Source organism: Sarcophilus harrisii, chromosome 4, assembly GCF_902635505.1.
Source record: "Sarcophilus harrisii chromosome 4, mSarHar1.11, whole genome shotgun sequence".
Taxonomy (NCBI): domain Eukaryota; kingdom Metazoa; phylum Chordata; class Mammalia; order Dasyuromorphia; family Dasyuridae; genus Sarcophilus; species Sarcophilus harrisii.
The window spans coordinates 75,951,422-75,975,455 of NC_045429.1; the positions used below are offsets into that span (position 1 = coordinate 75,951,422).

At 33.5% G+C, this 24,034-nt stretch overlaps 1 protein-coding gene across 2 annotated transcripts in view; it reads left to right on the forward strand.

Annotated features, from left to right (window-relative positions):
- Positions 1–24,034, forward strand: part of PLA2G4A (phospholipase A2 group IVA) — a 180,124-nt gene that overhangs the window by 137,975 nt on the left and 18,115 nt on the right. For both annotated transcript variants that reach the window (XM_031937047.1, XM_031937048.1), the window contains 3 exons: positions 4,954–5,025; positions 8,426–8,668; positions 18,911–19,095. In XM_031937047.1, coding sequence (XP_031792907.1) covers positions 4,954–5,025; positions 8,426–8,668; positions 18,911–19,095 — 500 coding nt within the window. The remainder of the gene's footprint in view (positions 1–4,953; positions 5,026–8,425; positions 8,669–18,910; positions 19,096–24,034) is intronic.

Genomic DNA, 24,034 nt, shown 5'->3' on the forward strand with positions numbered 1-24,034 from the left:
AGAGAAGTAGACTCAAAATTAGGAAGACCCAGGTTAAAGTCTTGCTTAAGACAAATATTGTTTATATTATCGTGGGCAAATTACATTATTAAAGCTCTCAGCAACTCTTCAAAACTATATGCAGAAGAATGTGAGAACCTGTATGGGTAAATATAGTAACCTTATTTTGGTGTTTCTTTGTATAAAAATCATAGATGAAGTTTCTACTATAACTATTGAGAAGCTAAGAATGAGAAAACAAGAAAAATATTCTTCTTAGCATATAAATATAGAAACATAAAAAGAAAATAATATAATCAATCATATTTTCTTTTTGATCATTATAATTGGGTATTAGTAATCACATTATCTGTCCATTTTCCATTTTTAGCTGTAATGATTTTTGTTTATGAAGACTAGTTCGAAACTAAAAATAGAAGATTTAAATCTGTTGCCCCTGTCTGTAATTGTAAGACAACACTTAAAACCATCTGAATCTTTTGGTTTTAGGTCATTAAGTAACTACTTAACAATCCTGGCAACTTCTCTGTGGGTATATTCATTGAAACTGAGTGACTGTTTATGGCTATGTGCTTTTATGCTTGGTGCCTACTCAGAAATGATAAATATAAACAAAGATGCCTTTGGGAAATAGAAACATTTCCTATTAGAATATACCTGGGTTTGAGTGCTAAAAATTCTATCCATGCTATTACATTTAAAAACACACAAATACACATCCATACAGAAACACAAATCAGCATATTATTGCATTGATTTGGGAGGATGAGAAGTGGGTAGGTCCAGACCTGAGATTTCAGTAGGTTAATCCCTATTTGCCTCTGTACATAGAGTCATATATGTCAAAGAAAGTTTTAAAATTCACTTTGTAATTATAAAGCTGACTCTCCATACTGTATGTTATATTGCTTTATTGACTAAAAGTAATTATAAGGAAAATGATTACAATCAAGATCAGAGAAATATGGAAGTTTTCCACAATAGTGGAGATAAGAATATCTGAACATTTCATTATTCAGAGACTTTCCATTTGGAGAAAGATCCCAGGGCATATTATTTTTTCCTTTCCTTTTTTGTAACTCATTAAATTTTTGTTGACTGTTTTTGGATGGAGTTGAAAGCTCATGCTTGGTGTAGGTATATTTCATTATGGTACAAGTTATTTCAGAAAATAAAAACATGTTCTACACCAGTATTCTGTCACCTTTTAAAGAAAAACTATTTGTAGGACTTTTTAGATTTCTCCTTTACTTCTCACATATTAATCTTTTTTTTTCTGAGACAATTAAAGTTAAGTGACTTGCCCAGGGTCACACAGCTAGGAAGTGTTAAGTGTCTGAGGCCATATTTGAACTCAGGTCTTCCTGACTTCAGAGCTGGTGCTCTATCCACTGCATCTCCTAGCTGGCCCTCACATATTAATCTTAAATTATTTTGTCTTCTTTTAATTTAACAAAGCAAGGTAGATTAGAGAAAAATGAAAATCGTGAAGATCATGTATTTTTAAATCAGCATGAGTCAGGAATTCAGGTTAGGGGAAAACCGTCAGTCTTTATTCTCAGTGAAAAAGGATCGGAGGTGGAAGAGCCAAGGTGAATTGCGCTGGTCAAGAAGCTGGCTAGACCAGCAGCCACCCGACCCAGCACTCAGTCTGAACCCAGGCCCTATCTCCCCAGCTTCTCTTCCTGTCTCTCTCTCCCCTCCACCCACCAAAATTCCATTTCCTTAACAACACATCAGGACTTGTAATGGGAAATTCTTTATCCAATATGTATTTTAAATATAGCCCAATTACTATTTAGACTCATGCTTGGGACCTCAGTGCATCAACAAACCTCAGCCCATTACATCTCCCGCTTTTTTACTTTAGAACTTGGGTGGTCATTCCATCCCTGACTCCTCAGGGAGGTCAGAGCCCCCAAGGGGTAACCCCTTCTAACTTCTGGAAGGGGGACCGAAAAAGGAGGTATCCAACCTCCCTGACTTTAGGAAAAGCGGTGGCACTAAAAAGAGATGATCACGCCCCTACCGAAATCTCAGGAAGAGATGAAAACACCAAAGGGAAATGGGGTTCTAGCGGGTTTCTGGGCTGAAGGTCTTATTACAAACCATCAGCATGGGACTTCCAAGCACATAATAGCAGAGGCTATTGGGAGCCCTCCCTCAGTCAGTGAAGGCTCGAGTGGTGTAACAAACAAATTTTACATGCAAGTAGCGGAAAGCAAACAATATAAATAACATGGTTTGGAAAAAGATCACCAGAAGTCCTAGAAAGAGGGTATTAAAAACAGTCCCAATAGACCTTCTTCAGCAGCCAAGAGATAGTCCAAAACCAATCTATTGTCCATTGTTTACATGTGGGAATCCAATGATCCCCTGAGTTTTTGAAGTCCTGCAAAGTCTTTTTATGTGTTAGGGAACCAATATTCCAGCAGATTTAAGTGTTTGTAACAGTCTTATCATTTCCAAAGAATCAATGATTTAAAGTTTTAGTCCTATGGCTCAGAAATCCAATGATTCCTGAGAGTTTTGAAGTCCAAAATTTTGATGTCCAGGGTCCCCATAACTGCCACCTCTTTCAATGGTGGAACAATCCAACAGAACCAAGATTTTCTTGGTCTTTCCCCTTTGTTTCAAGGGTCTGCTCCGTCTCTCTGCGATGGACAAGGCGAATATGGCTCGTTTGCACCCATCTGATTCCTTCTCCACCTGTCTTTTCTTTTGTAGGCCTACTACAACACCTACTATTCCTTCAATTTTGATTGTTTTTTACAAAAAGATAACTAGCATCATGATAGATAATAACATGTATCACCCTGAATGACTTTGGACAATCAAAAAATGAAACAGAAAGTAATGAATGGTCAATGTGATGGAAGACATTAGGTCTTCAGTATGTTTATTTTTGTATTTCCAGTGGAAACAAGTTTTGCCAGGTTTTATCAAGTTTGTAGGATTTAGTGAGTGTGCTAGATAAATTAGAAAAACACTTTTTTTCCTATGAAATTTATGAAAATGGAGGTCACCAAAAGCCCAATAAAAGATCCTACCCTTTATTGTCCATAAAATTGTGGTTGTAAAGTTGGTTGGCTCTTGTCAAAATAGAGAGAGCAAGAACATCAAGTGAGAAAAGAAAGAAGAGACAGAAGAAATATCCGCAAGTCAAGGAAGAAATCAAACAGAAAGTCCTCCCATCTTGAGAGGAAGAAGAAACTTAGGGAAGAAGTACATACTTATTATAAGATTTCAAATCATTCAAGTCCATTGGGAAAACATAAAAATTTGTTTTAGCTCCATCACACCTCATTTCTATTTCCAATACCTTCTTAGAATGGGTTCTTTCCCCGCCTAGCGGATCCTTTAACCATCAAAACTGGCATTACCAGGATGAACTTGGACCAGCACCACAAAGGGGATGATGAGACTTATACATAGGTTGGAAGAAGATACCATATGAGTTGTGGAGGTTTGGCCAATTTAAACCAAACACAAATGTGTTGCTTACATAAGACCAGTGTCAGGTAACCAAGTTTGGACTGGAAAAGAAATTCTCCAGTTGCCATTTGCTATGATGGCAGGAAGTGATTCCCAACAAGACAAATAAAAAATCCCGTATCGGGTTAAGGCAGAATCCCTGTTCAGACATTAGATTGAGGAAAAGGATCGGTCTTGTTGGTTTTATCTGTTCAATCCTGTTGGCCAAATACCATCTCCACTATAAAGGGGTTTATAAACCCGTAATCCATGGAAGAGGCAAAAAGCCATGCCATAAGTCAATTTTTTCTCCAAAGCATCCATGGCCGTTTGGGAAACGACTATATTTGTTGCCTCATACAAACTGCAGAATAAAATGACCAAGATAAAAAAGGCAAGAAGAGGACAGCCATTCCTGAGAAGTATGATTAAAGACAGAAAGGGCCAACACAAAAGTTCTTCTGTGTTTTTATTAACATAGGGGTAGATGATTGATCTTAAAGAAAGTAAATAAAATAGAAAATAAATAACAAAAGGTATAGGAACTTCCACATTGAAAAACTTAGAGGGATACTTTTCAATCTCTCTGGCTGCCCAAAGATCCAAATCCAGTAAAGTAAAACCAAAAAGCTATTTCATCACCTCTGTTTAGATTCTTTCATCTCCCTTAAAATTTTCTTATCCAAGGGATTGAAAGCCCAAGGCTGAATTTATTAAATTTTAGCTTTGGCTCCTCACCAATTCAACAAGTATTTCAATTGGGGAAAATTTTAATTTTTGTATTTTTTCCTTATTCCTCAACTAACTTTCCAAAAACTTATAATATCCTTATTGTTATAATTATAATATCAATCTCCACTTCCACAAGACTTCAATTTCTTTGTGGCACAGACTGGATTGCTCAGGATTTCGGCTTCCAAAGACCACAGAGTAGCCACATTGGAACATCTTATGGCCTAGTGATCTTCCAAAGTCTCCTGTTCCAAACACACACACTGACTCTTTCTTGACAGAAGAGTTCACATTCATGGCAAAAGAAGCCTGATCTTTCTCCATAACTGCGAGGAGCCGGGCTTCCAAGTTCGTAACTCGGTTGCAGCAGCTGCTGCTGCTGTTTGCAGCTGATTAGATCAGTCCTAGGTGGGGAGGGTCGGGAACTCAAACCTCAGCCCATTACAGAAAATGAATGATCATTTTGGGGGGAATAACACAACTTCTTGGAAAAAGGACATAACTACTATTTTCAAAAAAAAAGAATACAATATTAAAGAATAATATGATATAATAAAAGAATACAAATATATAATATAACGTAATAATGTAAGAATATATACAAAGAATATAATGTTTAAACAGATTAAGTTGTCACCTTTTTCCCCTTAATGCTAGACAAAGAATTTAAAATGTATTAAATTGGTCAAATTAATATTGGGATCCTATAGCATCAAAAGTAATAACCGTTTTGTTTGTTTTCCACAGAAAATATCACAGCAAAACATATTGTGAGTAATGATAGTTCAGATAGTGATGATGAATCGCAGGAGCCCAAAGGTAAGAAATCTTCTACTTTAAAGATCTAACAATAAAAGGGCTGATTTATTCTTCTATTTATCCTGTAATTGTAATTTCCCCCCCATTTGGGCTTCCTTTGGTCATAAATAAACAGAACACTGAGATAGTGGAAGTGGGTCCTTCCATGTCAGGAAAGTTGACAAAAATGACAAATGTTTCAATTGTATTAAAGTATTCATCAAAGAAATACTACACAGTTCTGTTTCATTAATCTTTACCTAATTGATTCAACTCATCTTTAGCGTCACTAAAAGCATTTGTGATTATATAAAAGTCAAAAGAATATTGAGCCCAAAGGGAGACTAATGATTGAAGATCAGTTCAAATCTAATTGCTAACACCTAAAAGATTCCCTTACTTCTTTTTATTGGGAATTTACAATTTTTTTTAAAGAGTTGGGCTGGTTCTCCAATTGATAAATGGTCAAAGATTATGAACAGACAATTTTCAAGTGAAGAAATTTAGACTATTTCTAGTCATATGAAAAGGTGCTCCAAATCATTAATGATCAGAGAAATGAAAATTAAGACTGAGATACATACCACTACAAACCTCTCAGATTGGCTGACAGGAAAGATAATGTTGAATGTTGGAGGGGATGTGGGAAAACTGGGATACTGATACGTTGGGGGTGAAACTGTGAATGGATCCAACCATTCTAGTGAACAATTTGGAACACTACTCAAAAATTATCAAATTGTGCCTACTCTTTGATGCAGCAGTGTTACTACTGGGCTTATAGACCAAATAGATATTAAAGAAAGGAAAGGTACCTATATGTGCAAAAATATTTGTGGCAGTCCTTTTCGTAGTGGCTAGAAACTGGAAACTGAATAGATGCACATCAATCGGAGAATGGCTGAATAAATTGTGGTATATGAATGTTATGGGATATTATTGTTCTGTAAGAAATGACCAGCAGAATGATTTCAGAAAGGCTTGGAGAGACTTACATTAACTGATGCTGAGTGAAATGAATAGGACCAGGAGAGCCTTATATTACAGCAACAACAAGAGTATATGATGATTAATTCTGATGGATGTGGCTCTCTTTAACAATGAGATGATTCAAACCATTTCCAATTGTTCAATAATGAAGAGAATCAGCTACACCCAGAGAAAGAACTATGAGAAATGAGTGTAGACCACAACATAGCATTTCCACTCTTTTTGTTATTGTTTGCTTGCATTTTTGTTTTCCTTTTTAGTTTTTTTTCTTTCTAGATCTGATTTTTCTTTTGCAGCAAGATAACTGTATAAATATGCATACATATATTGATTTAATATACACTTTAACATATTTAACTACCTGCCATCTAGGGCAAGGGGTGGGAGGAAGGAGGAAAAAGTTGGAATGGAAGGTATTACAAGAGTCAACGTTGAAAAATTACCCATGCATATGTTTTGTAAATAAAAAGCTATAATAAAAAAATAAAAACAAAGAGAAACAAAAAAAAGAAAGAGTTGGGTGGTAACATCCTTCATTCCTAGTAGGTTTTGCAACCCAGGCTTTATTAAGAGATGCATACTGTCTGGAACTAAGGATATGATAATCCTTCTGTATTTTGTTCTGATCAAATGCCACCTAAAGTATCTTATTCAGTGGTAGGCACTGGCCTATATGAAGACTATTGGGAAATTGTCAAACACGTTAAGGAGGACAACTATAGAACAGTAAAGGACCTTAAGGGAAGAATAACTAAAAGAATTTGTTTAACCTGGAGAGAAAAGTTTAATAAAGACCAATATTTCTTCAAATATTTGAGAGGATGTCTTGGAGAAGAAGAGTTAGATTATTTTGGTATTTTTCTAAGGATGCTTCCTAATAATTAAGACTATTCAGTACTAGGAAAGGCTACATCAGGAAGTAATAGGCTCTCTCTCACTTGACATTTTAAAGAAAAAGCAGAAGGAATACTTTGGTTGGAGAATTGTTGGAGAAGAGTTTCATATTCAGGTTTGGATTAGAATTCTCTTCCTTATAGACTTTGAGATTTCCTACAACTGTAAAAATATTTTTGGGAAGCTCTCTGACTCTTTGGGCAGAATTAAATACAGAGATAGTTTAGACTTTGGAAGAACTCATGTTTTTCTTATATATTTAAAAAATTGCTTACATATTATTATATATACATATATACATACATATAAAATGCTATTATAATGTAGAAAATTTTAAACTCTGAATAAGAACAAAAATAGTTGAAGATAATTCTGGAACAATTTTCATACTGCTTGGCTTTACTATAAGCATGGTCTTGGATAAATCATTTGGGTCTCCTTAAGCTTCAAGTACTTTATCTTACATATGAACATCTTATTTTCACCCCTGCCTTGCTTATGGGATTGGTACAAGAATCAAATGAAATTCATAATTGTGCAAATGCTATAAAACTAGTTCATATGAATACTAGGTCAAAACTGAAAAGAAAGAAAAACACTATATACTTTAAGGTTGTTTATGATGACTGTGAGAATAAATAACGATTTAAATTGATTAATGAGTTTCTCCTTTAAGGGTTGTATATATGAAATGCAATGGGAAAGACCACAAACTTTTTTGAGTAGTGATGATTGAATAAACTGGACCCAACCCTTAAAGAAAATTATTGTGGATCATATCCCATATCCTGTCTAGAGTTAAAAAATTTTCTACATGACTTTTAGCATCCTTCAAATCATAGAGGTGCTGTAGGAATGGAAAATCAAAACAGTTTTTTCTATTAAAATTTTCAACTTCAGTTATGGTTGTATTTCTTTCTCCCCTTCCTTATTCTACAAATTTCATTTTCTCATTCCCCTGTTCTTTCTGAATATGTAATATATATGTGTATATATATATATATGCACATCTGTGTACCACAATTAGCAATTCAGACACCTAGGGCAAATTCAATGAGGGGTACAGATAGCACAGAGGACTAAGATTACTTAGAGGAATTGGGCTGGCATTGGGAGGAAAAGGAAAGGAGAAGGGAAGAAGGTAAGACTCTTGTGACACGATGTACTGTAAAAGGGGGTTGACTATAAGATACAAAGGATGATGATGGAGAGCAACATTGTAGGGAAAAATTCTCCCCCTAGGTTTTGGTCCTTTAAGAAAAAGCCCTAGTTCAAAACCAGTTATGGTTTTGAACTAAAAAATATACTAGCACAATTTTTAGGGAAAAATTAAATTAAATATTATCTAAATTTATGTATATAAGCTCATTAGTTTTATATCCCCAATCATAAGTAAAAGAGAATCAGAAATCTAATGTTTTATGTTAAACTTTTGAATTGACTTGACCAAAATTATTATATGTAGTTTTCACCAGTTTAAGTTGCTTTTGTTGATTTCCAGTGTCCTCACCTTGACTGTGCATATTGTTGTATACAGGCACTGAAAATATAGATGCTAGAAAGGAACAACAAAATAATAACCAAGCAAGTTGGGTTCAGAGGATGCTAATGGCCTTGGTGAGTGATTCTACCTTATTCAACACTCGAGAGGGACGTGCTGGGAAAGTTCATAACTTCATGCTGGGTTTGAACCTTAATACCTCCTATCCACTATCTCCTTTGAGAGGCATCTCTCCTCAGGAATCTGTGGAGGACGATGAATTGGATGCTGCTGTGACAGGTGAGCACATAAATCCCTTTGCCTAGTGCCAAATATTTTAAATATTATTCTTTACCATTGATACTAAGGGCTTTCTATATAAACATATGTAATGAATAGGAATGGATTTTGGAATTCTTAGTTCTAGAATCAAAGCATGGCAAACTGTAGATCTGGGAGAGAATGTAAAGTTCTTCTAGGCTAACCTTATCAGCTAAGGAAGCAGATCCAGAGCAATTAAGAGACATCTAGTGATGGCATAGCCAGTCAAAGGCAAAAGAGCTCATAGGAAAAAATAAACAAACAATGCCCCTCGAAAAAACTTCAAACTTTGCTCGACAAAATTATCATCAACCATTCCTTCTTTACTTCATTTTAATCACATATTTTTACTAACAAAGATTAAAAGTAGAAGTAATAGAAAAATATGTGTGACCAATGATTTGAGGCCATATTATCTCTTGCCTTTCTGGTTTCTGGTGTCCACTAGCCTGACCTAATTTGAGAACTTAAGGGATGCTTGTTAAGGAGTTAATTGATTGATTTCTTATAGTATCTAGGTAATTTTTCCTTGTTAGGTTTCATTATACAATAGACTTTCTTACTATTATTCTCTTGTCCTTTACTTTTGCTTTTTCTTTGACTCAGGACAATAGTGTAGTCAAGATCCCAGGAGAGTAGTATAGAAAGAAGCATGAGATTTGTATATATTTACTTTTGTATAAAATGGCATGTAATTAGGTAGAAATTTTAAAAAATGTTTTCGAGTAGGGGCCAAATGGCAGAGTTATAAAATTACCTTCTTCTCCTGCTTGTTCTTACTATCAGTTTGATATTGGATAAATCACTTGGTAATCCTAAACTTCAAAGTCCTTCATGTTTAATATGAGGATCATATTATTGCCCCTGCCTTGCTTATAGAATTAATGTAAGAATCAAATTAAATTCATTATTGCAAAACTAGTTCATTTGAGGACTAGTTCAAAACTGAAAACAGAAAGAAAAGTACAAAACGATATAGATAGAGCACTAGTCACTGTTATCAAAATCTCAGTTCTGACACTTACTAGCTGTGTAGCTGAGGGCCATTCACTCTGGTTTTCTAAGTCTCAGTTTCTTTATCTAAGAAATGAGAATAATGATATTTCTTTTACCCACTACATATAGTTTTAAGGAAAATGATATGTAATACCAAAGTGTTTATAAGGAGTTAATTGCAACTTAAGTGGGCCATGCTAGTGAAATTTCTTTCTTTCTTTCTTTCTTTCTTTCTTTCTTTCTTTCTTTCTTTCTTTCTTTCTTTCTTTCTTTCTTTCTTTTTTTTTTTCTGTCATATTATATACAATGAGTAGTTTGTGCGAATTTAATTTTGTAAAAAATTACCCTGGCATGGGTTCTGTCAATAAAAAGTTATTAAAAAAAAATAAAACAGGGTTTTGTTTTTTAACAATAAATAAATAAATATACATAATTATAGGCTGATACTATAATTTTATTTTGAAATAAACATTTTTATCTTATTTGCTCTATTTCCTTTGCTTTTATAATTAAAAAATATATTTTATTAATTGATACATCTAAGTCCTTTGAATTCTTCTTTGTCATTAGGCCTCAGATTCTTTAGCCTGGGGTCCCTATTTAGGTCTTTACCATTCTAAATTTGTGGACCTATTATTTGATTAAGTTGGAAGAATCCTGATTCTCTGAAATGTTGTTCTAACTATGTCTATGGAAAATAAAACTATCATGTAAAATATGTCTGATTTTTCCAAACAGAACCCATCATATTATATGAAATATTTTCTTTCTGTGTGTGATGCATTTGGTATGTGTGAGAAAATTACACACAAAAAATGCATGCAACCACACTATCACACTATTATTTTCTTTATATATAGATATATATACATACATATATATATGTATATGAATAAATACTGACAAAAATATTTCCCTGCCTTATGAATGTGAGCTTTATAAAGCAATGATATAAATTATTATAATGAAGCTATAGCTGTGTATTGTATTAGTAATTTTTTTCTTTCTATACTAGAAATAGTTGATACTGATGCAGGTGAACTCTGTAAAAATTGTGTCCCCTTTAATCTATAAAATAATCACTGAAACTGTGTACCCTTTGATCTGCCAAAAGAAGAAAGATTGGAGTCTCCCAGGCTCCAAATAGTATAGGAGAAGGCATACTTTTTAGACTGGGCAATCACCCCACCTCCACCCCTTATTGGAAAGCCAGATCCCCATTCCGGAAGCCTTCAAAGTGATTTTCATTCAGTCTTAAGATCCTGGTCTAATAATCAGTTCAAACTGCCCCCAGATTTGCTCATAAATAAGTTTCTGCCAACCCATTCTTTGCAAATTTTTTCATTAAGAAATCTGCCCACTAAGAGGGGGAAGTTCTTAGTTTAAAAAAAAAAAAACTTTCTTTTTTGCCACAGACTTTGGATTTTGTGAATTCTTTTGCATTTAGATATGAGTCTCCAAGCAAAGAGAGGTTATCTCTCATATTCCTACATGTCATCAATGTCATTACTTTTATTCTATAAAGCTGTATTTATCTAATAAATAATTTGTTGGTCTCTTAGCTAGGGGCCATATTTCTGATTTGAGAATTTGTCTGGCCACTGTCCTGAGCCCAGAGTTTTGACAACTTCCTGAGAATTTTGTAAGATTTTATATAGATTTGTAGAAACATTTTCCTGTTCAATATGATTTCAAAGCCTGAGTATGATCAGATCCAGAGGCCTGAAAAAGAAAGATTCACAGATGGTGTGCTTAGTGCAGCAAACACAAATTTATTACTAATGCTAATGTGACACCTATTTTGCTGCTATTTCAGACAGGATATTGCTTTTCTTACTAAAAGACTAACTCTCTAGTTTGTAAAAGAATGCAAGATTGAGTGCAGTGGGAATACAGAAGCAATACATTTTGTTTTAGCATTATCTGCCTTGGATCCATTAAATTAGGTCCCCTATAGATAGTCAACCAGCTATAGTGAAGACAGCCCAAATACCCAAACATTTCAGATTTATAAACTCTCAAATGACATTCTTTCAGATGTTCTTATTAGTCAAATTTAAGAATTCCTTTCTTTCTATCACAACTCTTATTAATGTGTCCTAAAATAGGAAAACATTTTATTTAGAAAATAGCAACCAGTGGATTAGACTTCCCTATACCCAGAGTTTCTCCCATTTTTGGAAAATTATAGAGTAGATGTTAAAATAGGAGGGAGTAGAGGTTTTTATTAATAATTAATTAAATAATTATTTAATGGTAAATAATTAAGTTACTTGAATCAAAATCATGTGCCCTTCTAGAGAAAAACCTATTTCTTGATTCTTGATTTTAACTCTTAGAGCTGTACTATCTATAAAATAATTGCTTCCATATCATATCTCATTCATTCACCAATATAAATTTATTGAAAAATTACTATATTATAAGCTCCCAAAGATATATATATATATATATATATATATATATATATATATCCCATAAATATGAACCCAAATGTAGCATTTTCTATTTATTCTTATCCAATGTAATTCTCTTACCTCTGACCCATTGTTGTTATTTCTCCAAATCTTTTGGACACTAGTTCTCTCAACCAAGTTACTTTATTATTAGATAAATGTAATTTAGAGTAAAACAAGTATTTTAACTATGATCACTATGATTTTGAATTCAAATGCATTTGTATTAACTCATCCAAACTTCAAACTGTTTCTAATGCAATGCCCATGCATAAGATGTTTGACATTCTTTCACATTCAGAGTAAGGCTTATCATTTTAATTATAACTCAAAGACAGAGTTTATTTCTACTTAGAATGAGAAAAACTGAGTTCAAACAAATCCTGAATCTGACAATAATTTTATAGACATTTGACAAAACACTTAACATCCCTCTTTTAGTTTCTCACCAGCAAATACTTGTCACAGAGAAAATAATTTATAAACTCTTACTGTTTCCTCTGCTTTTTCAAGGATGTAAGGTCTGATCAGCCACAGTTGGACACACTGACTTGACTTTAACATAGTGATGTTATTTTAGTTCTCCTCTAAAATGAAGGACATAGCCGGATCAGTGTTACAGTAGTAACAGTAGTAGTAACAGTACCAGAGGTAATAGTCAGTAGCAATAGTTATAGTCAGCAGCTCTAGCACTAGTACCCAGTGCCTTCCATCTGCCTTCTTGAAAACTATAAGAATGGGGTTCCTATGTAAACAATAATCCTGACACATATATGCTAAGATATTTCTTTTTGCTTTTTTGAATATATATATTTTTTTGCCTTGAAGTTGAGTTTTCAAGTATATGTTGAATTAATATATATTGGAGAGTCCTACTGCATTATTCCAGGAACTTCTCTATTTTCTTTTCTTTCTTTCTTTCTTTCTTTCTTTCTTTCTTTCTTTCTTTCTTTCTTTCTTTCTTTCTTTCTTTCTTTTTTTTTTTCTTTTCTTTTTTTTTTTTTTTTTTTACAAATGGTGGTATAGGCTGCTAAACTTTTTATTGTTCTTTTCTTTTGTTTTTCCCATGAATATTGAAAGACTGTGCATGATTAAGCTTTAAATATTTGACTCAAATGACTACTATCATTTCCTTCCTCACTCCCAGTATGTCTTTTTCTCAGGTATCTTTGTTATTCAGAAAAAAAAATGTATTTTTGCGTGAATTATTCAAAGATTTGAAGACTAATTCTTAAGACTTCTCTGTAATGTGGAAGAAATCACAAAATCTGGAGATAATGCTCCACATTAGTGATGCAAAGAGATGCAGTGGAAAGAGCATAAGACCTGGGCTCCAGAAGATCTGAGTTCCACTCTTTCTTTAAACCTCTTTAACCTCTATTTCAGTTTCCCATTTGTGCAATTGGAATAATTACAGCATCTGCTACCTAGAATTGTTATAAGGTCAAAATGAGACAATATTTGTAATGTGCTTAGCAGAATCTTAAAGCTTTGTATTAGATAGTCAATAACTGCTGTCAGGCACCATGCTAAGTACTGGTGATGCAAAGAAAAGCAAAACTATTCCATGTTCTCAAGGAGCTCCTAGCCCAATGGAATAGACAATATGTACATTGCTATCTATGAATAAATCATATGTAGAATAAATTGAGGATAGTTTCAGAGGTTAAGAACTAAGATTAATGTGGATATTATGAGAAGGAAAAACTCAGAGTTGAATCTTGTTATAGTAACAAGTTAGCTATATATAGTAAGTGGCAGAATCAGGAATTGAATTCATGTTTTCTCCCTTTATGAAATTCTTTATTATAAGGCAGTATTAAAAAATTCAAGGATATAAAAAGTAGAGACTATGGTTGACTTTAAAAATCTTAAATGATAAACTATTATCATGTTACAATCACATATTATAAGTTTTTATTATGCTACATTATCATATAATATATATCATATCATATAATAAAGATAATTAGTAAAGAACCTATACACTGTACTGATTAGTTCTCAGAATTCAAAAATAAATTGGAAGGATGGCAAAGGAAGTTTCCTTGTCATTGGTTTCTTTCCTCATTCCAGGTGGTATCTAATCTATGGATTTGATAGTTGAATAAGTCTAGGAAATACAAGTCTTAAATAATTAAAACTTGATTGGTGCAAGGGAAGTTAATGACTAACAAAAAATCTTTTGAGATGCCAGTATATTCACAAGACTATCTTGGTCAGAGAATCTTTTTTTTTCCTTCTATATATAGCATTCCTTTTCCTATTTCTCCTCTCTCTTTATAAAATTTATTGATTTTGCCCTCTAATAACCTGTGTCTTTTTTTGTATCCCTAGTACTTAATACAGTACCTGATACATAAGTAAGGCATTTAAATGCTATTGAATATAATAGAGTTAAATCTGGAAGACATGGACTAGATCAGGGCCCTCAATTTACAGATGAGGTTTCTGAGACCTTTTCTCTCTCTCTCTCTCTCTCTCTGCTTTGTTTGTTTGTTTGTTTTTACATTTTTGTCTTCACCTCTTTCACCCTCCTCAAAGGTATCTTGACATTGACTCACCTTGAGCCTCTGGATAGTAAAGCTTTAGCCAATACATTACCGTGGAATTCCACTCTGATCTCACTCTGGTTTGCAATTTCTGCCTTAAGGAGTTGGCAAATGGGTTTCTGAATAGCATCATAAGCAAAATATGGGTGACAGCTTGGGAAAGCATTACTTTTCAAGGATATATACCAAAACAGGGCTAGTCTCAGACATTCAGATTCCAGAAGAGTTAGAGCCCATACTTAGTCTTTTGATAAAACTCAAATTCCCTGCATGAAAATTCAAGTGTCTGTGACAAGTCTAAGAATTAATATGCTAAGCAGAAATGAGGGGAACCAACAAAAGATGTTTCAGAAATACTGTACAAATTTTGCATCTTATAAAGTCTTTGTGAGAACAATTACATAGGCATGCTCTTACCCTCTTATGGACTTCCCCAGTCCTCTAATGGATTTGTAATCTCAATGTGCAGAAATGTTTGTAGCACCTCTTTTTGTGGTAGCAAAGAATTGACAAAGGAGTAGATGCCCATCAATTGGAGAATGGTGAAACAAGCTGTGTTACATGAAGATAATGGGATATTATTGTTCTATAAAAATGATAAACAAGCTGATTACAGAAATACCTGGAAAGGCATGAACTGATGCTGAGTGAAACAAGTGGAACCAAGAACGCATTGTACACAATAACATCAATAATGTGTGATGATCAACTATGAAAGGCTTGGTTCTTCTCAATGGTTCAGTGATTCAAAGCAAACCTAACAGAATTTGTACAGAAAATGCCATCTGCATCCAGAAAAAGAACTAATGTAAATCAACACATGCTATATTCACTTCTTTTTTTTTTTCTGTTTTTATTTTTTATCTTTCTCATTGGTTTTCTCTTTTGCTCTGATTTTCCTTTGCTAACATGATTCACAAAGCAATGTGTATTAAAAATAAACTTACTACAATAAAAAATAAAAAAAAAATGAATGTGCATATTAGGGGCATAACTTAAAGAGAATGGAGTATCTTGTCTCTAACAAAAGAAGTGATTGGGCAGTTCCTACATAGTAACTTGGACTTGAGACTAGCTTTAAATAATAGACAAGTCTGTTTTCTAAACTTTTATGAATATTTATTATGGAATTCAATTAAATCACTTTTGCCCTATATCTCTCAATTTTCACATTGATTTAGGTGATACAAAGGGAAATAATACAGTGAAGTAAGAAGCTTTTTTTTTTTTTCTTCAACTTGAAAGAGTCTGACTCTACCTAAATCAGGGGAATGGTTCTCTCCATAAAATGGTGGCTGATTTCAACATTTCTGATTTCAACTTCCTAGTCATTTCCACCTTTCCTGTGGATTTGAGGATAAGAAAATTTCAAAAAAAATTTATTACATTCTTATTCTATTCAACTATTTCCAACTTGTGTTTTTACTTAATCAGCAAAGAAGACACATAACTTTGATTCTGATTAATCTGTTTTCCTCTTCCATATGAAACTACATATAAATAAATACTTTGACCAGACTATTCAATGGTCCTCTTACTAGGTGGCAGGAAGAACTCAACCTTGATAAACCACTAAGAAAATAAAGACATGTCATCCTCTATGTGGGGTTTACTTGTTTTCTCTATTTGGTCTAGGGACCAAAGGAAATTTTTCCAAGTCTTCATTGCTCAATTTCTAAATTCTTATCATATGCGGACATCTGTTTGATCATATACATCCTGGAAAATGACAGTTTTACTTGTTATTGTTATGTTTCAAGTTATCAGAAGTGAGTAATTACAAATTCAAATCAAAATAGGGAAGAATCATACCAATAAGGGAGAGAATATTGACCAAATGTTGGGGGAAACAAAAAGGAACTCACACTCCATGGAAAGATTAACCCCATGGAAATAGTTAAACCCCTTATATCAAATCCAACCAGAGACAAAAGAAGGACCAACTTTCAGAGTTTCATGTCAAAGAAGATAGAAAGAAAATTAAATAAATGAAATTAATTAAGAGTAATTTTTATCTCCATCCACTATCACAATTTGATAACCTTATAAATCTTGTCTTTTTCTAATCAATAGCAAGATGAATTGAATTCTCCTCTGGTTCCTCTGAACCATCTATTACTCAGAATTTTTGTTCTTCTCTTCTCCTGTTTTCTTTTCTTCTCTCGCTCTATCTCAAGAAATGGCTTAAAATTGGGGCACTTCTCCCAAGTCTCATCCTGAATTCTTAAATAAACTTCTATATCACATATTACATTTTCCTTTTTTTGTACTATTCTGTGTGACCTGCCTGTTGTGGACATTTAAAATATAAACAGAACATAATAATACTTCTTTGATTCCAGCCACATGATCTTCACACTAGTTAATGGTTAATTTATAAGGATAAATAAACTATAACAAAACCTCCCTTTGACACAGTCAAATCAGTATTTTATTGAAATAATAGAAATTTCAGACAAAATTACATAATCAGCAAAATCAAATCAAATATTTTCTATTGTATTGTTTGACTTCCCACTGAGCAAGGGAGTTGTGGGAGAAAATCTGAAACTCAAAATTTTAAAAAGAAAAGAATGGTAAAAATAAATAAATCACAATAAAAAAGAAAGTGAATTGCTGGAGGAACTTTTTTGAATGAATACAAAACAGTGACCACAATTGATTGAATTTTAAAGGAAAGTGTCAACATATATGCTTGAATTGACTTAAGTTCTAAAGAATTGCTACAATCTGTGAATAGTGTTATAGCATACTGTTTATTTAAGGAGGAAGTTAATATACCGGGAACTAATTACTATAAATTCATGTCTAAGAGGTACTATGGAAGAATATCAGCAGAGGTTTCGTTTCCTTTATTCTTAGAGAACACAGGTATCTTTGATATAGATGAATATCAAGCAATTTCTGACTGTCTTGGGTATGCCCTAAGCTATAATGGAAAAAATGAATCATTTTATGGATTCAAAAATAAGAAAAACATGTTTATCAAATGAAACAGTAATCATAAAACTTCTATTTATGTTTGATATACATTTCTTTCTTCTTGGATCACACACATAAGTTCCTCTGTAGTAATCTTTCTGAATAAAGTATTATATATTTCAAAATGGTTTGGAGTTCCTCTATACCTAAACTATTTGCTTTAGTTGATTTGCCTTCAAGTATTAAGAATGTCAGTAATTTTGTCTTAAAAGGAAAATAATTTGGTTTCTTGCTATAATTGAGATGCATTTGAAGCAATTTCTTCACTTCTATTTCCATTTTTATAGTATAAATAATCATTTGATCATCAAATGAAGTCCCTTTTTTGTAGACACTGACAGCATTTATTATTCCTTCCTCTTTGTAGTTAGACATCATGACTCTCATTAACTCTTATTTGTCATGATATTATGGAAACTATAAGCAATGTTATGGAAACCATAGGCCCTAGCAGAGATGATATGGTTAATAGATATCCTTTTGAGTTAGGGATAATTGGAATGATTTATTTAAAGACTCAAATGCATATTTTTAAGTATTTAGTCCATTCAAGAAGCTTTAGTAGGTACTAGAAATATGTATAAATGACATCTATGTTTCCTTGTTTGTCTTGAAATTTTACTAAATCAGCATATTTTCTAAGGTTCAATGAGGTCAGAGATTGTCTATTATCTAAACTTTATATTTTCTTCTCCACTAAATATAATACTTGACACCCAGTAGATATGTATTATTTGTTGACTAACTGGATGAATAAATTTAGTACATTTTCCTTCTATGGAAATATATAAAGGGGGTCTTATGTTTTCCCTACATATTGAAATGAGAGATGGGTTGCTTTATAAAGATGCAAAAAAACCTTAAGTTCCTTGATCTGACCAAGTATCCTGGCTGGTAGCAGAATTGTAACTTGAAATGCTTTATCGATATAAAATAAATAGCATCATATAGGTGTAGCTGTGTTTTTGTGGTGATGGTAGTCATGATGATAAAAGTGATAGTTAGCCATCCACTTGAATTCTTTGTTGCTTCACCATGATAGAATCCCAGAAGTACTGAATACCAGACTAGATCAGAAATGTTTAAATTATTTTTAATAGATGGTATATAATTACTGAAATATATACAATATATCTAACTTTATCCCTACAGGATGCGGAAGAATAAATAACATCCATTAATTTTTAAATTGCTTTCTTTCTCCATCTTCCTGCCTCCTCCTTTCCTTCTCTTAGATCCTGATGAGTTTGAGAGAATCTATGAGCCACTGGATGTCAAAAGTAAAAAGATCCATGTTGTTGATAGTGGTCTCACATTTAATCTACCATATCCTCTGATATTGAGACCTCAGAGAGGTGTGGATCTCATTATATCCTTTGATTTTTCTGCAAGACCAAGTGACTCCAGTCCTCCTTTTAAGGTAAGTTTATTTATGCTGCTTTCAACTATTATAGTAATAATTTATATTTCTGTTATTCTTTCAGTTTTCAAACTTTTCCACTTTTTCATTCAGTGATCCTCACAACCTTATGAAGCACATTATTCAGTATGTTTTATAGATGCCCAAACTGAGGCTCTAAGATCTGGCCAAGGTCACATGGCTAGTAATTGGTAGAGCCAAGATTAGAATCAAGATGTTCTATTATTTTTTTCTAGTGAGTTATATAATCTCCTGTACAACTCTTGTATCTTCCCTAATTATGCTTGACTTGTGAAAGTTCCAAGAAAATGATGTCACAATATCTTATTCTCAAAGATGATAAAATATGTTTGGGAACCAGACATATATAAGAAACTCTTAGAAGAAGAAATAAAATAAAAAAAACCCTCCAAAACTAGGTATGAAGTGACCTCTAATTGCCCTTCTGACTATAATTGAAAATGTGAAATTGGTTGCTGATTATAGATGATCCAAAGAGGAATGAATTCACATGAACTTGAATGATTGGGAAGACTGTGCATAGAGGAGGTGGGAAATGAGTTGATGATTAAATAAATCACCATATCATAGCAAGTCTTCATCTTAAGTAGATTTATCTTATGTCTAGAGACAGAATTCTAAAGAGCAATGAAAAAATATATTTTTCTTCCAAACAGCTAAACCTAGCTGTATTTTGTTCCTTTCTGCAAGCTTTAGTGAATGTCAACCAATGAACATTATTTATTAATCATTGATTCCATGTAAAATAAACAGACTAAGCATTGTCCTTGGGCAAAAGGTGACAGAGGATGGGATATGGGGGGGTAGGAAAAGAGTATGTGTAAAAATAGAGGAAAAATCATAATACTATGACTGGTGGTGCTTAAAATTATTGGATTTGAGTTTGCTGAATTACAAATATATATGGTATGAAAATTAGCCTCTTCCCTCAAAGATCTGCCTAATAGATTAGAAAGAAAAGGCCAAAGTCTTGTGTTATTTGCTTTTCATAATGGCTCTATATGAATTGGTTAACTTTAAACTTTTTTTTAAACATCTGAATTTCATTTTTCACATTTCAAAGTGTATGCCTTCTCTAACCATAGCTCTATCAACATTTTCTTCATTTGAGGGAAGAAATAAATCTATGGTTCTATTATATTCCCTTATTCTTGCAGATCTCTATCACCTCACTCTTGGGCTATTATAATAGCTACTGGTTGGATTCCTTGTCTCAATTTTGGCACCCTCCACCCAAATGCCAAAACGATTTTCATAAAGAGTCTGTCTGGCCATGTCACATCCTTACTCAGTAAACTCCAGTGGCTCATTCTTAATTCCACAATCCAACACAAAACGTCAGTTTGTTATTTAAAATACTCCATAACCTGATCTCTTCCTACATTTTCAATATTCTTATATTTCCATCTCTTTACTACATATTACCAGCTAATAACACTGACTTCCTTGCAATTCCTTGAACATGGAACTTTATCTTTGAATCCATGCCTTTTCATTCAGGCTCTCCCGTACCTAGAATGCCTCCTTCCCTGTTTCTGATTCTATGAAGGAAGCAGCAGATTAAAAGTAAATGGACAATATAGCACAAATCTGCTATTGTCCAGTCATTTCAGTCATGTTCAAATCTCCATGAATCCATTTGGGCTTTTCTTGGCAAAGATATTGGAATGGTTTATTATTTTTTTGTCTAGCTTATTTTATTGATGAGGAACTGAGACCAACAGGATTAAGCGACTTGTCTAGCTAGTAAGTGTGGGAGGCTCTATTTGCAGTCACGTCTTCCTAACCCCAAGGTTACTGGGAGTCATTCAGGTGTCCATATAGATGCCTTCTCCTAAAAGCAGGAAAGAAGAGGAAAACAGAAGGTGACCAGTCTCTCTTTCCAGACAGTACTGGATCAGTAATATAGGATTCCAGATAATAGTTTGTAATTACATAGGATTCTGTGTAAATGTTTACAATTTTCCATCCATTTTCTATGTGCACCCCCTTTCAAGGTCAGGATTAGTAACACTATTTTTCCCTCATATCAATTCTGAGAACCCTTCAAAAATTAGAGAATGCTGGTAAGAGTGTTAGAAGACTAACCTTCCCTCTAACATGATCTCTTTTTCCTTTGGGTCTAAATCTTTTGTCAAAGCTCCAAAAGGTGGGTTACTCTTGATTTTAGGGAATTAACTATGGTGCCAAAAATAACTAGGACTTTGTTTAATGGAACCTTTAAAAATAGATATGTTTTCATTGGAAACCATGTGTCCAGTAGGCAGAACTTGTCCAGTTCTTTTCATAATACCATGCCTCATTTCCTGAAAGTTAAGCAATATTAAAAATCCATAGCAGGTGAATTCTTGGAAAAATAGTATGATTCCCATTAACTATGATTTAGAGTGGACCTGAGGATCTCCAGAGAGGCTTTTATATTCTTAGTATATGCAACTCATATCAAGATGCAAACTGAAGTTGTTATTCTCATTGCTTCCCTGGAAGTGATTTTCCCAACTTTTTTTTTTTTTTTGATAGATTAGACACATTTTTTTCATGATTAAGGAAAACAAAACCTACTAAAATAATTTGTTTCCCAGTTAAACATTAGATAGGCTCTTGTATTTGAATGAAAACCTCATTTCAGATTTTTATATCATATTTCCATCAAAATTTTGTTTCTACAACCTGATATTACCAAAAGGGTTACTTTGATAACAAGTAACATCATAGCTTAGATGGATTCTTATCACTCACTGACTAATATTTTTTCAAGATTATACTGCTTGGTTACTATTTAAAGTGGAATTTCAAAATTTGTGTGAGAAGTCTCCAACAATGGTGGGAGAGTCTATCAAAATCTATGTAATGGAAAAGACAAATTCCAAAATGTACTAACAGGAAGTTTTGAATTTGGAATTAATGAAATTGATTCAGCATTGACTCATTTGCTACTTTTGAGATTAAAATATAAACAATATTTTTCCTGACAGAAAACTGGGGAATCATAAAGGCTTAAATTATAATTGTGTAGTTGCATTGAGCTACTTGATGTTCTTTGTAAATGACAATCCATCTCTCATTGCCATTCTTTCATTTTTGGAATATTTTCTCTTCACTTTCCCTTCTTAGCCTTCCTAGGTTCCTTCAAGAGAGTTCAAATCCTTCTTTCCTAGACCTTCAGTTGCTAGTTTCTTCTCCTCTGGAGTTATGTTCTGTTTCCTCTATACATATATTGTATCTGCCTATTTATTTTCATGTTGTTTCCTCCATTTTAATTTGAGCTCCTTGAGAGTAAGCACTGTGGCTTTGACCTTTGATTATATTGCTAGCAATGTGGCACATGTTAAGTGCTTAAGAAATGCTTGTTGCTGATGGGGAGGAGGAAACAGCAGAAGAGGCTTAGTCTATTGAGAAAACTGCTTAATTTGGAGTTAAAGGTTTTTAATACCAATTCTGGGACCATCAATTACTACTAGAATGACCACTGGCAAATAACTTTACCTGCCTTGTCCTTTTTTAAAAAGAAGAATCTATTTTTTAAAAAAAGGAGGTGGACTATTTGACCTCTATTCCAGCTCTACATATATGATTTTAATTTCTGAATTCTTTTCTCACTCAGTATTTATGATTCTATCAAATTAATTTGAAAGGTCTTCATGTTTTCTTAATTAAGATTACTTTGGGCCTTGAGAGGAAAATAGTAAAAAATAACAGTGGGTAGTATTTCTGTAACACTTTGTAATTTACAAAATGCTTTCCAAATATTATCTCATTTTATTCTCATAACAATCCTAGAAAGTAGGTACTAGTACATCTCCATTTTACAGATGAGGAAACTGATTTGTCCAGGGTCATATAGGAGTAAATGCTTGAGACCAGATTTAGACTTGATTCCTTATTACCTCACACCTTGATTGATGCAATAGCCTACTTGTGGATTTATCAACCTCAAGCATCTCCTCACTCCAATCCAATCTCCATTCAGATTTTCCTAAAATGCAAGTCCTATTGATGAGGTCTTTGACTACATGATGGGATTGACAGAGAGAACTTGAAATATTGATAAAATTACTCCTTGTGGCAAGCAGGGAGGGGGCATTGATGGGGACCAGTTAAACTTTATAGTCCACCCTCTGTGGAGGTCGTGGGTATTCCCACTTTGTTATGTCCAGTCAGAAATCCCATTTATGCCAAACTCCTGAGAATACATTTCCCTTATAAATCTGCCCATGGCCCAGGCCATCTTTGCTGAATCCTTTTTGGGGTTATAGCTGCTAAGGCACTCTGTCTTGTGGTGTTTTCCCCAGCCAACCTCCTCCCCATGGCTCATGACATCTTTCCTCTCATCCCCCCACCATGCTTCATGGTGTCTTTTGCCTTCTTATAGTTAACTAGTTCTTTTAGGGTGCTAAACATCCCTATGGATTAGCCTGCCAATTAAGGGCATATTCCAACCTTAAGGGGTGTTCCCTTTCCTCTGGCTCATTTTGAGTTCCACTAAGGAACTTGTCTTTTTCATTATTAATTTTTAACTAGTCTTCCCAACTAGTATTTCTGTTGTCTCTTGTATTTCTTCATATTGTCTGTAATCTCATTTCCTAAACAAATCTACCTCTTGCCAGAGAATGGCCATTGTGAATTCTTGAGCCCCAAAATTTGGTGCCTACATTAATCTCATCATTTGGTGCTGAAACCCAAATACATCATTTGGTGCCAAAATTGCTTTCCTCATGTATATCACTATCATGTTACACTTCTACTTAATAAACTCCAATGGCTTCTTATTGTCTCAAGGAATAAATATAAATTGCTTTGTTTGTCATTTGAAGCCATTTATAACCTAGCCCTCTTTTTGCACCTTAGTCCCCCATATGGACATTTCGATTCAATGACACTGGCCTCTTTAGCTCTTCCACAAATAAAGCCCTAGATC